Source organism: Anomaloglossus baeobatrachus, chromosome 3 (assembly GCF_048569485.1).
Source record: "Anomaloglossus baeobatrachus isolate aAnoBae1 chromosome 3, aAnoBae1.hap1, whole genome shotgun sequence".
NCBI lineage: Eukaryota > Metazoa > Chordata > Amphibia > Anura > Aromobatidae > Anomaloglossus > Anomaloglossus baeobatrachus.
Genome location: NC_134355.1, coordinates 542,145,965 through 542,160,616, shown reverse-complemented (window position 1 = coordinate 542,160,616; position 14,652 = coordinate 542,145,965). Strand labels below are relative to the sequence as shown.

General features: G+C 46.0%; 1 protein-coding gene across 4 annotated transcripts in view; it reads left to right on the top strand.

The window, feature by feature from the left end:
* The window catches only part of HLTF (helicase like transcription factor), a 274,018-nt gene that overhangs the window by 250,913 nt on the left and 8,453 nt on the right, over nucleotides 1–14,652 (top strand). For all 4 annotated transcript variants that reach the window (XR_012751708.1, XM_075340799.1, XM_075340800.1 and 1 more), the window contains exons 19-21: nucleotides 1,267–1,445; nucleotides 1,551–1,670; nucleotides 2,843–2,955. Coding sequence is in view for 3 of the 4 variants with exons in the window: in XM_075340799.1 (XP_075196914.1) it covers nucleotides 1,267–1,445; nucleotides 1,551–1,670; nucleotides 2,843–2,955 (412 nt within the window). In the remaining variant the exon portion in view is untranslated. The remainder of the gene's footprint in view (nucleotides 1–1,266; nucleotides 1,446–1,550; nucleotides 1,671–2,842; nucleotides 2,956–14,652) is intronic.

Sequence of the window (14,652 nt, the reverse complement as noted above, 5' to 3'; positions counted from 1 at the left end):
GCCAAGTACAGGCGATATCCTGGAAGAAAACCTAGTGTGCTCTGGCCCTCAGACTTGGCCGAAGGCCAAAGGAGTGGCTTCAGAACTGTGACCATTCTTGACCGGACTGGAGACTGTAGAGGATCTGCAAGTAAGAATGGCAGAGGAGCCGCAAATCCAAGTGTGAAAAATTTGTTGCAGAAGACTCATGGCTGTACTAGCTCAAAGGGTGATTCTACTCAATACTGAGCAAAGGGTCTGAATACTTATGAGCATGTGATATTTCAGTTTTTCTTGTCTAAGAAATTTGCAAAAATTTCTACATCTCTGGGGGTTTTTTTTCTTTCAAGATAGGGTGCAGAGTGTACATTGATGGGGAAAAAATGAACTTTTTTGATTTTACCAAATGGCTTGCAAAGAAAGTGTGAAAAATGTAAAGGGGTCTGAATACTTTCCATACCCATTGTAACTCTCTGGTTTAAAAACATAAAAATTAAAAGTTTGAAAATTGCGAAATTTTCATCAAATTTCTGGGTTTTTTTGGGGTTTTTTTTTTTTGTTTTTTTTCACAAATAAAAGCAAAAAATATCATCCTAAATTTACCTCTATCATGAAGTACAATATGTCACAAAAAACAGTCTCGGAATCATCGGGATCCACTGAAGCGTTCCAGAGGTGTAACCTGTGAAAGGCACACTGGTCAGAATTACAAAAACTGGCCTGGTGATTACGTTTAAAACTGGCTTCGTCCTTAAGGGGTTTAAAAAAGCCCTGCAAGTTTCGTATTGCCATAATCGTACTGATCTGGACAAACATGTGATCGAATGATTTTTAACACTCAATGAATGCTGTAAAATAAACAACAAAAAAAACAATGGCAACATTGTGTGTGATTTTATAGATTTTTTTTTCACTCTACTTGAATTTTTACATTTTTTTTTTTTAAACATTCTACAATAAAATGAATGATGTTTATCCAAAACTACAACTCTTCCCTCATACCGCTATGTCAATGTGGGGAAAAAGTTATGCCTCTTCAAACAGCAAGAGGAAAAACCACAAAAGCGCAAATATGAAAAAATTATCAGGTCTTGAAAAGGTTAAATATTTAGAATTTATTTATTTGTTTTCTTCCGTTAACTTCGTGTATGGATTCAGCGTTTATTTTGGCTGTGGTTGTAGTTCATTAGATGTGGGCAGAATGAGGGCTGTGGTTGTTTGGGCTTAACAATATTCATGACAATTTTACTAAAATAAATAAATATTTACCTGTGTTCTGTTCCGTAGGCAGCTCCACCCCAGAAGAATTACGCGAGAAGCTCATCAATAAGATAAAGTTGGTTCTGAATTCTGGGTCAGATGAAGAATGTGCAATTTGTTTGGACTCTCTGAACATTCCGGTTATCACTCGCTGCGCCCATGTGTTCTGTAAGCCCTGCATCTGTCAGGTTATCCACAAAGAAAAGGTAAGCAATTCTCACTTAACTTCGCGGGGGGGAGAGGGGGTGACGTGTACTCTGCTTATTGGCTATAGAAAAAGCTAATAGACATACCTCTGTACTCCACCCCAGCCATATGCCAAATGCCCCCTCTGCAGAGGTGAGATACGTCTGGAACACTTAATGGAGTGTCCTGAGGAAGAAGCTGACCCCAGCGTAAAAAAGGATCAGAAGTGGATGTCAAGTTCAAAAGTAAGAAACCTATAAATGTGTTGTGTACTCACATCTGAGAATACAGAAATTCTGATATTTCAGCAATAGTCTCCAGCAAAGGACTAAATATTAAACTACATTGCACGTGTCTTGTAAGATGTTTCAAGGCATATTTTTCTAATAGTTCAGAGACAGTCCAGCACTTATAACTTATCCTCTATTTATTTCGATCCTTTTGAAATTTAAGAAACAAAACCAGATGGGAGGATTTCCTCGTATGTTTCAGGTGGCGATTCAACCCTCAGAGGTTTTCCACTACTATCAGACCTCCCCCTTTCATATGTCCTAACTCTTCCCAACGATCTGTTGTCTATTATACTTTTATTATCTCTGCTGCTTCTGGAAGTGCATTTCTGTGTGGGTCATATATTCCCCTGTAGTCATGGAGGCTCTAATCGGACAAAACGAGAAAAACACGTTAATGGTCGGAGCGGGGCTACCTTTAAATGAGTGACAGCAGTGTGAGCAGGCATGCTCAGATCAGACTTTACACTCCTCCTTTGCACGGATCCCGCAGATACTTGGGAGCGCCGGCCCTTAAGTAGCACATGTCAACTGAAGGGTCAGCGCGCCAAAGTATCAGAAGGATCCGTGCAGAGGAGGCGAGTGAAGTCTGTGATCTGAGCATGCGTGTTCACACTGCTGTCACTCATTTATAGGTAGCCTCGCAGCCATCATTGACTTATTTTCATGTCGTCCGGATCGGAAGAAGTAGAGCATCCATGACCACAGAGGAATATGTGACCCACAGAGATGCGCTTCCAGAAACTGTGCCAGTAATTAAAAGTATAGTAAAAAAACTAATCATTGGAAAGAGTTATGACGTATGTAAAAGGTCAAATAGAAGTGGAAAAGACCAAACCTGGTCAAAACTAACACGCACCAAACATTGATGATAAAATCGTACTGTTACTTGGTGTACGAGAAAATCGCTGACTGTGGCCTTAGTGATGGCTATAACTAAAGGCAAAACAGAAGCTGGACGTCCTCTGAGCTATTCTTTGTTTGTTCACCTAGTTGCTGCAGGGAGGTTGGATTACTGCATATTCTTCCATATTTTATTAGTAGTTTATTCTGGGCTGATACCACCATCCTTTCACATTAATGCAGATGTAAAGCTACTTTACTACTTTATGTGCTTAATATTTCAGATAGATGCTCTGATGGCTGCATTAGTAGAACAGAGAATTAAAGATCCGTGTGTGAAAAGTATCGTGGTTTCACAGTTCACGTCATTCTTATCTTTGATAGAAACGAGTCTCAGGTAAAACTACCATATTAGATTAACACGAGTTTTAGCTAAATGTCACATATAGCTCATATATATATAGAGAGAGATTTTATATATATATATATATATATATATATATATATATATATATATATATATATATATATATATATATATATATATATATATATATATATATATATATATATATATATAATATATATATAACAGAGAGAGAAATTTTATATATATAGAGAGAGAGATTATATATATATATATATATATATATATATATATATAGAGAGAGAGAGATATTTTATATATAATATATATATATATGTATATATATTCATATATAGAGAGAGATTTTATATATATGTATATATATATATACATATATAGAGAAAGATTTTATATATATATGTATATATATATATATATATATATATATATATATATATATATATATATATATATATATATATATGAGAGAGATTATATAGATATATACACTACAGTTCAAAGGTTTAGGGTCACTTAGATATTTCCTTATTTTTTAAAGAAAAGCATTTTTTTTTTTTTTTTTTCAATGAAGCTAACAAACAGAAATACACTCTATACATTAACGTGGTAAATGACTATTCTAGCTGCAAACGTGTGTGTTTTAATGCAATATCTACATAGGTGTATAGAGGCCCATTTCCAACAACCACCACTCCAGTGTTCTAATGGTACATTGTGTTTGCTAACTGTGTTAGAAGACTAATGGATGTTTAGAAATCCCTTGAAAACCCTTGTGCAAGTATGTTAGCACAGCTGAAACCAGTTTTGCTCATTAGAGAAGCTATAAAACTGACCTTCCTTTTGAGCTAGTTGAGAATCTGGAGCATTACATTTGTTGGTTCCATTAAACTCTCAAAATGGCCAGAAAAAGAGAACTTTCATGTAAAACTCGACAGTCTATTCTTGTTCTTAAATATGAAGGTTATTCCATGCGAGAAATTGCCAAGAAACTGAAGATTTCCTACAACGATGTGTACTACTCCCTTCAGAGGAGAGCACAAACAGGCTCTAACCAGAGTAGAAAGAGAAGTGGAGGCCCCGCTGCACAACTGAGCAACAAGACAAGTACATTACAGTCTCTAGTTTGAGAAATCGACGCCTCACAGGTCCTCAACTGGCAGTTTCTTTAGATAGTACCTGCAACACGCCAGTGTCAACATCTACAGTGAAGAGTCGACTCCAGGATGCTGACCTTCAGGGCAGAGTGGCAAAGAAAAAGCCATATCTGAGACTGGGTAATAAAAAGAAAAGATTAATATGGGCAAAAGAACAGACATTGGACAGAGGAAGATTGGAAAAAAGTGTTATGAACAGACGAATCGAAGTAAAGTTAAGGTATTTGGATCACACAGAAGAATATTTGTGAGATGCAGAACTACTTAAAAGATGTTGTAAGAGTGTCTGACGCCATCTGTCAAGCATAGTGGAGGTAATGTGATGGTCTGGGGTTGCTTTGGTGCTTGTAAAGTGGGAGATTTGTACAATGTAAAAGGGATTTTAAATAAGGAAGGCTTGCAATGCCATACCCTGTGGACAGTGCTTGATTGGAGCCACTTTCATCCTACAACAATGACAATTGGGACAATGACCCAAAGCACACCTCCAAATTATTCATGAACTATTTAGGGAAGAAGCAGGCAGCTCGTATTCTATCTGTAATGGAGTGGCCAGGCCAGTCACCATATCTCAACCCTATCGAGCTGTTGTGGGAGCAGCTTGACCGTATGGTACGCAAAAAGTGCCCATCAAGCCAACCCAACTTGTGGGAGGGTGGAAGCATGGAGTGAAATATCTCCAGATTACCTCAGCAAATTAACAGCTAGAATGCCAATGGTCTGCAAAGCTGGAATTGCTGCAAAGGGAGCATTCTGTGACGAAAGCAAAGTCTGAAGGAGAAAATTATTATTTCAAGTAAAAATCATTATTTCTAACCTAGTCAGTGTCTGGACTATATTTTCTATTAATTATGCAACTAATTTGATAAATAAAAGTAGGATTTTTCATGAAAAAGACAAAATTGTCTGAGTGACTCCAAACTTTTGACCTGTAGTGTATATTCACACAAATTTAGCTAATGTTAATGAAAGTGCTTTTTTAATGATAGGTATAGATTTTTCTTTAATTCAACCGAATCCTCTGAAAATTGACTTTCCCCAGGAAGTTTGATTTTGCATTGCAGTTATTCAATGTCAATAATTATGATCTGTGCTTTCCGTGACGCCTCATTGGGGGACACAGGACCATGGGTGTTATGCTGCCTATCCATAGGAGGACACTAAGTAGATGCAAAAGCATAGCTCCTCCTCTGCAGTATACACCCCCTGGCCGGGCCAGGCAAGCTCAGTTTTAGCTTAGTGTCTGTAGGAGGCACTTTCTTTCAAGGTTTGTTATTTTTTGAGGGCGACGGTTTCTTTTTGGGACCGATCTCCCACTACCATCAACGGACGGGAACGTGGAGTGTCGCCTGCACGTACCCCCTCCTGCGACGCTGGATCCTGGGCTGGACGACGGGTTCCACAAACACCGATTTTCCAAAGCCCAGGGTAGAGGCCTGTGCCCCTATAGCCCAATTCCTCAGCCCCTCTTTGCAGGCTCTGAGTTGAATATGGCACCAATTCCTCAGCCCCTCTTTGCAGGCTCTGAGTTGAATATGGCACCGGTGTGACCGGACACAGCAAGCTGACTCTGCTATTTTCACTGCCTGGACTGAAGCAGTGTTTTAAGGTGAGATCCCCCCTGACTGGTTTCCCAGACAAAGGGAGAAAAGACGCTGCAGGGAAGGCTCCCAGGACATTTACAGTATTTATTATGAAAAAGTCCCTTGCTGAGTGCAAGGAGGAGAGCCCCAAGGATCCTGCACACACAGTGTTAACTTTTCTCTAGCTTGCTGGCTGGAGGAGGGGGGAAGTCACTCCTGTTTGCAGAAAGTCCTGCAGATAATTTCCCGGTGGCAGGGGGAGGGCCCAGGGCTCAGGGACTCACGCTGTTTATTTGCTCTGTTTATTTGCTCTAGCAGAAAAGCCTGCTGATAACCACCAGTGACAAGCTGTGTGCTGACTGGAGGGAGAGGGAGGAAAACTATCAGAAGCTCCCTTCCCGCCGTTTTTCCCCAGGAAAGCGTGCGAAGATCTCCATAGAGCTTAATCCTTCCTGAGGACAGGGCCATCGGCTGATTCTGGTGAGGTGCTTGCTTCACTTGTAGCTCTGCTGAGCATTGCTCCCCCTCCTAGCATACTCCCATTAGGAACATGCAGAATTCTAATGGTACTAAGAGTGCTAAGGCTCACATAGTCTATTATTCAGCCTGCACTGCCTGCCACGCTGAGCTACCACGTAAACACACCTCTTCTCTCTGTGAGTCCTGTGCCCCTATAGCCCCCCAAGACCCTTCTGCCACCACCGCCGCAACAGTCAGCCCAGAGCCTAGGGCTCCCAGCCCACCGGAATGGGCACAGTTTCTGTCCCAATCCATAGAAAAGCTGTCACAGAACCTGGTACTGGCTATGCAATGTCGTCCTCCACACCCTTCTGGGTCCCTGGACGGAACGCAGCCTGAGGATACCCCTATGGAGGATCCTTGTGAGGTAATCCGGGCACATGCTTCACCGGTTGCAGAGATCAGGAAAAGAGCACACGGCCGGGTGTCTCCAGCGGGCTCTCCCTCGGGAGCACACAGGGCAGGCTCTCCCACACGCTCCACGGCTTCTGAAGAGCTGGAGGAGGGAGAATGCTGTTTATACCAAGAGGATTCCTTGGTTTCAGCCTCCCCAGATGATCAAACTGCAATAGACTCCCTTATAGCAGCAATTAACCAAACTCTGCATGTGGTCTCCTTTAAGAGGGCAAGGAAACCCCAAAAGGTTTTCGCTGATCACCCAGAGTTTCAGGATATCCTCACAAAGCAAAGGGAGAAGCCTGACAGGCGCTTCGGTAACCGAAAACTCATGGAGTCCCGGTACCCTTTTGCCTCACCTGCCCCTAAGGGCTCGGCCGATCCGCCCTCGGTCGACCCCCCCCGGTCTCCCGCCTTACCACAAAGACGCTCCTGTCTTTACCCGATGGTTCCTCCATCAAGGACTCGACAGACAGACAGGTGGATCACCTCGCCTGCTCTGCTTTTGAGGCTGTGGGTTCCTCCCTCTCGCCCTCCTTTGCCGCTGTGTGGGTCGCAAAGGCGATCTCAGTCTGGGCAGAATCCCTTAACACTTCGCTTGAGGAATCCCAGTTCACTCATACCTTCACAGAGGTAACAGCTCAAATTGCTGCTGTGGTGGAGTACCTCATGCAGGCCTCCATGGACGCTGCTACCTGGCAGCGTTTGCCGCCTCATATACCATAGCCATCCGTAGAGCTCTCTGGCTCAGACAATGGCGAGCGGACTCTGCCTCCAAGAAATCTCTCACGGGCCTTGCCTTTTTTCCAGACCGATTGTTTGGCGAACGTCTGGACAAGCTCTGACGCCACGGGAGGAAAGAGTACCTCCCTCCCCCAGCTGACATCCAGGACATCCTTCACTAGACGTCCACAGTCCTCGTTCCGCTCCTTTCAGAACTCAGTTGGTTGGTCGGTCGACATCTCGTGCTGTCCCCGCCACCAGCCGCGGACTACGCAGGGACCGACCTTCTCAGCGCTCCCCGAAACCCACTTCGTCATGGCAGCCTAGACCGAAACAGTTAAGGACTAGGGAGACTCTGCCACGACGTTTTCCCCCCTCATGACTCCTTCGGCACCCCGGAAGACACTCATTGTAGGAGGTCGACTGCGGCTCTTTCTTCACATCTGGGCTGCCGCCTCAAATGACAAATGGGTGCGAAACCTTGTGTCTTCCGGTTATCACATAGAATATTCGGACCCGACCCCTGAGTCGGTTCTTTCTCTCAAACCCCCCAAAGATTCAAACGACGCAAAGTTTTTTTTCTAAGCAATCCACTCGCTCCAAACAGCAGGAGTGATAACACCTGTCCCAGACAACGAGAAGTTCGGGGGTTTTTATTCCAACCTCTTTGTGGTCCCCAAAAAGGATGGGTCAGTTCGACCCATCCTGGACCTCAAACACCTAAACAAACATGTGCATGTACGGAGATTCAGAATGGAGTCCCTAAGGTCCATTATTGCATCCATTGTCGAAGGGGAATTCCTCGCCTCCATAGACCTCAAGGATACGTACCTGCACATACCCATCGCCCCAGATCACCAAAAGTTCCTCCGCTTCGCAATTCAGGACTCCCACTTTCAATTCGTAGCTCAACCCTTCGGCCTTGCCACCGCACCAAGGGTCTTCACCAAAGTCAAGGCGGCCGCCATGAGCGTCCTTCACGCCAGGGGAGTAGTCGTTCTCCCTTACTTGGACGACCTCCTCATCAAGGCCCCCTCCTTCCGCGACTGCTCAACCAGCATACAGATCACTGTGGACACCCTATCCCGTTTAGGGTGGCTAGTGAATCTGGACAAATCATCCCCAATCCCATCACGATCCATCACCTTCCTGGGCATGTCCCTGGACACCCGGCCTTGATCCTTCTTCCTCAGGACAAGGCGATCGCTCTTCAACGAGCGGTACGCTGCATTCTACGTCCTCCGTCTCGCTCCATTCGATTCAGCATGAAAGTGCTCGGCAGGATGGTGGCAGCTATGGAAACAGTACCCTTTGCTCAACTGCACCTTCGCCCACTGCAGCTAGCCCTTGTAGCGGCCTGGGACAAGAGCCCCTTCTCCCTGGACAGACATCTTCACCTGACGCCTTCAGTCAGGTACGCACTCCGCTGGTGGCTTTGGTCCTCATCCCTATCGAAGGGGAGATCCTTTCTCCCAGTGAACTGGCTGGTCCTGACCACGGACGCCAGCCTCCTAGGCTGGGGAGCAGTGTACCGGCACCACACTGCTCAAGGACGTTGGGTGCCCCAGGAGTCTTTCCTACCCATAAACATCCTGGAACTCCGCGCGATCTTCCTCGCGCTCGGGGCATCCTGCCCTCTGCTAGCGGGTCATCAGATTCGAGTCCAATCGGACAATGCGACAGCTGTAACCTACATCAATCGCCAAGGGGTATACCTGCAGCAAGGCAGCTTATCTCGAGGCCCACAGGATCCTCAGCTGGGCCGAATCGACAGGGTCAGTGATATCAGCGGTACACATACTGGGAGTAGAGAACTGGGCAGCAGACTTTCTAAGTCGCCAAGGTCTGGCCACCAGAGTGCTCTCTCCACCCAGAAGTGTTCCTACACATCTGCACTCGCTGGGGTACACCAGACGTGGATCTAATGGCCTCAAGGTTTAATGCAAAGGTACCCACGTTCATAGCCAGGTCACACGATCTGCAGTCCATCGACGCGGATGCTTTAGTCTGCTCCTGGCTCCACTTCCGCCTGCCTTACATATTTCCACCTCTACCACTGCTGCTGCGGGTAATCAGGAAAATCAAAGCAGAGGGAGTCCCGGTGATACTGATAGCACCGGACTGGCCCAGGCGCGCCTGGTACGCCGAATTAGTACAAATGCTCGTAGACGTACTGTGGCGCCTTCCAGACATCCCAGACTTGCTGACACAAGGGCCCATTTCCCATCAGAACTCCAGAGCCCTGAAGCTGACGGCATGGCCATTGATACCTGGGTATTAACCGCGGGGAGAATCCTGCTCTTGTTATCTCCACCATGATCAGCGTCCGAAAGCCTGCTTCATCCCGCATTTACCACCGTATGTGGAAAATCTTCCTTTTATAGTGCAGGGAAACTAACGTCCAGCCTCTGCCTCTGGCTATCCCCAGAATTCTCGATTTTCTGCAGGTTGGTTCTCGGTTCCCTTAAAGGGCAGGTCTCAGCGCTCTCAATCTTCTACCAATGCCGCCTGGCTCAAAATACGCAGGTCAAGACCTTCCTCCAGGGTGTTTCCCATCTAGTTCCCCCGTACAAATGGCCGCTGGAACCATGGGACCTCAATCTCGTTCTGGACGGTCTCCAGAGGGTCCCCCTTTGAACCTCTCAAGGAATCCTCCCTTGCTTTTCTATCCTAGAAGGTAACGTTCCTGGTGGCAATTACGTCCATCAGACGGGTTTCGGAGCTAGCATCACTTTTTTGCCGCTAGCATTTTCTGATTTTTCACTAGGATAAGGTGGTTCTGCGCCCCCTTTCGGATTTTCTTCCAAAGGTTCCTACCCCGTTTCATTTGAACGAGGACATTGTTCTGCCTTCCTTTTGTCCACACCCAGTTCATAGGGTGGAAAGGTCTCTGCATTCGTTAGACCTCTCAGATATTACATATCCAGGACAGCCCCTTTTAGGAAAACGGACTCTTTGTTCGTCATTCCTGAGGGGCCTAAGAAGGGACAGGCAACTTCAAAGGCGACTCTGGCTCGCTGGATTCGCTCTGCGATCCATGAAGTCTACCGCTTGCAACTCAAGCCCATTCCTAGTGGGCTACGGGCTCATTCCACGCGAGCAGTTGGCGCTTCGTGGGCCATTCGGCATCAGTGGAACAGGTGTGTAAGGCTGCGACCTGGTCTAGCCTACATACGTTTTCAAAGCATTACAGAGTCCATGCCCAGGTTTCAGCTGAGGCAAATCTGGGTAGGACAGTTCTGCAAACTGCAGTAGAGCACCTTCTCTCAGTAGGTGCTCCAGGCTGTCTGTGTTTGTGTTGTCTTGTTTTTATTTTTCCCACCCATGGACTGCTTTAGGACGTCCCATGGTCCTGTGTCCCCCAATGAGGCATTAGAGAAAAACGGATTTTTGTGTACTCGCCGTAAAATCGTTTTCTCTTAGCCATCATTGGGGGACACAGCACCCACCCTGTTGGGCCTTGGTTCTCTCAGTACCTTATTTGGTTATGACTTTTTTTTTTTTTTCTCTTTTTTCTCATGTTCCTCTGTTGAGGCAAGTTTTTACTGGCTTTTTCTCCTACTGCTTGTGTACTAAAACTGAGCTTGCCTGGCCCGGCCAGGGGGTGTATACTGCAGAGGAGGAGCTATGCTTTTGCATCTACTTAGTGTCCTCCTATGGATAGGCAGCATAACACCCATGGTCCTGTGTCCTCCAATGATGGCTAAGAGAAAACGATTTTACGGTGAGTACACAAATATCCGTTTTTTTTCGTGTTTAAAAAAAGTGTTTTAAAAAAAACCTTAGGTAAAAAAAAAATACCTCATGGCTCATCTGTCCCTCCACTGTAATGCTCCCTCCGGCCTCCTGTGTCCTTCTATTTGCAATGTCTTCTTTGGACACGGGACTATGTGCATCATCCTTGGCCTAGTCAATTAATTCAATTTGCTTTTGAATTTTTTTTACCAGTTTATGACAGCCTCAATAGTATTCTTGATGTAGGCACAACCCAATGATAGGCAACGAAGTGTTACTATTATTTATCACTTTCCTATTTTTTCACTTTAAACATTTAAACAGAAGTGGGGTAAAATCTTTTTAAATTTTCAAAAATGTAGCAACTTTTAGCATTTTCGGCCAGTTTTTAATCAACTCCATGGAAATTGGTGGAGCTGTGGAGGGGACAGGGCATGGCCATGCTTGCCTGTTTAATTTTTCAACACTGCCAGCATTTTAGACACCAGAAATGCTTTTCCAGGCTTCTGGCACAGCTCTTGACGACGCATGCCACTTTAACGCCTCTTGTATGCCCATCAAGACTGGCGCAACTTGGGCAGATGCCATGCCATTATTGATGCAACGGCCCCTTTGTATTCGTTGACTTAGTACAAGTTTAGAGTGGTCAGAGACATGGACCTAGAGTTAAGGCCGCTTTACATGCTGCGATCTCGCTAGCGAGATCGCTAGCGTGCGTACCCGCCCCCATCGTTTGTGCATCACGGGCGAATTGCTGCCTGTGGCGCACAAAATCGCGCGGACCCGTCACACTACTTACCTGCCTAGCGACGTCGCTGTGACCGGCGAACCGCCTCCTTTGTAAGGGGGAGGTGCGTTAAACGTCACTAAGCGGCTACCCAATCAAAGCGGAGGGGCGGAGATGAGCGGGATGAACATCCCGCCCATCTCCTTCCTTCCTCATTGCGGGCGGCCGCAGGTAAGGTGAGGTTCCTCGTTCCTGCGGTGTCACACATAGCGATGTGTGCTGCCGCAGGAACGACTAACAACATCGTACCTGCAGCAGCAACGATAATTGGGAGTAGGGGGCATGTCACCGTTTAGCGATTTTTGCACGTTTTTGCGACGATTCAAAATCGCTCATAGGTGTCACACGCAACGATATCGCTAACACGGCCGGATGTGCGTCACAAATTTCGTGACCCCCAACGACATCGCTTTAGCGGTGTCGTAGCGTGTAAAGCGGCCTTAAGAGAGAGCCTGTCACATAGCAGAAGGAACTGAGCAGACCTCTTTAGTTTTGTGTGTGTGTGTGTGTGTGTGTGTGTGTGTGTGTGTGTGTGTATACAAAACAAATATGACTTTATTTATAATAGAACTATCAATCTAACAAGAGTATCGATTGATAGATATTTGCTTAGATACTCTTAGGCCTTGTGCGCACTAGGCGTTTTTGCCGCGTTTTTAGCGGCGTTTTTTACCGCGTTTTTGTGCTGAAAACGCAGTGACATTGCTTCCCCAGCAATGTCAATGGGTTTTCAGAAGTGCTGTCCTCACACAGCGTTTTTTTTTAGCTGCGTTTTTGTGGTGACCACAAAAACGCAGCATGTCAATTATTTCTGCGTTTTCCACTGCGTTTTTCACTCATTGAATTCAATGAGATGTTAAAAACGCAATGAATAACGCATATAGCCGCGTTTCTATAACTAAAAACGCAGCTATAAACGCAAGGGGTGGGTACTACAGTGACGTGTACAGGAAGAGGATTCCTTCTGTTGGTAAACACAGAAGCATGAATCCTCCCGGTACCGTCACCGCTGCGTCCACCTCCCGTCCGGTGCCATGTCAGCTCCGTGCGGCGCCATGTCTGGGCGGGAGGTGGAGGCAGCGGCGAAAAACAAAGTGAACAGTAGAAAAAAAAAATGTCATATATACTCACCTGTCCGCAGGGTCCCGGTGCCATGCCCGCTCCCATCTCCTCCCGGTCCCGCCGCTCTGGCTGTGTGCAGTCTCCCCGGGGCAGGACCTTGCTTGCAGGACCTGGCTGTGGATCACCTGATGCAGTCACCTGACGCATCAGCTGATCGTAGTCTCGCCGGCTTTTTCGCGCCCGGCCGGCTATCAGCTGATCCTGCCGTCAGGGGACTTCATCAGCTGATTTCCGGCAGCGATCGTATAGGATCAGACTCCTGTCCAATCGATCGCTCCAGGAGCTGCCGGTAATCACCACAGCACATAAGTGAGTATGTATTTTTTTTTTTTTTCTACTGATGCATCAGCTGATTGTATAATCGGCTTTTATACAATCAGCTGATGTGTGATGGGATTCAGGCACTTGATCCTGACACATCATCTGATCGCTTTGCCTTCCAGCAAACCGATCAGATGATATTGGATCCGGATTGGACGGCGCGGGACCCTGACCCAGGATTACTGCGGAGGGGGGTTTATTTCAATAAAGATGGAGTCACTAATTGTGTTGTGTTTTATTTCTAATAAAAATATTTTTCTCTGTGTTGTGTTTTTTTTTTTTATCATTACTAGAAATTCATGGTGGCCATGTCTAATATTGGCGTGACACCATGAATTTCGGGCTTAGGGCTAGCTGATAATATACAGCTAGCCCTAACTCCATTATTACCTAGCTAGCCACCCGGCTTCAGGGCAGCTGGAAGAGTTGGATACAGCGCCAGAAGATGGCGCTTCTATGAAAGCGCCATTTTCTGGGGTGGCTGCGGACTGCAATTCGCAGTGGGGGTGCCCAGAAAGCATGGGTACCCTGCACTGTGGATTCCAATCCCCAGCTGCCTAGTTGTACCCGGCTGGACTCAAAAATTAGGCGAAGCCCACGTCATTTTTTTTTTTTAATTATTTCATGAAATAATTAAAAAAAAGGGCTTCTCTATATTTTTGGTTCCCAGCCGGGTACAAATAGGCAGCTGGGGGTTGGGGGCAGCCCGTACCTGCCTGCTGTACCCGGCTAGCATACAAAAATATGGCGAAGCCCATGTCATTTTTTTTTTCTTTTTGGGCAAAAAACTGCATACAGTCCTGGATGGAGGATGCTGAGCCTTGTAGTTCTGCAGCTGCTGTCTGCTCTCCTGCATACACTAGTGAATGGAGGATGCTGAGACTTGTAGTTCTGCAGCTGCTGTCTGCTCTCCTCCATACACTAGTGAATGGAGGATGCTGAGACTTGTAGTTCTGCAGCTGCTGTCTGCTCTCCTGCATACACTAGTGAATGGAGGATGCTGAGACTTGTAGTTCTGCAGCTGCTGTCTGCTCTCCTGCATACACTAGTGAATGGAGGATGCTGAGACTTGTAGTTCTGCAGCTGCTGTCTGCTCTCCTCCATACACTAGTGAATGGAGGATGCTGAGACTTGTAGTTCTGCAGCTGCTGTCTGCTCTCCTGCATACACTAGTGAATGGAGGATGCTGAGACTTGTAGTTCTGCTGCTGCTGTCTGCTCTCCTGCATACACTAGTTCTGCAGCTGTCTGCTCTCCTGCATACAATGAACATTTTGAAGAAGGAAATGACATCAGACCTTTTTTTTTTTTTTTTTTCATCAACAATCTTTAATGGCATTGTGCACTGATTAAAAACGCAGTGAGCA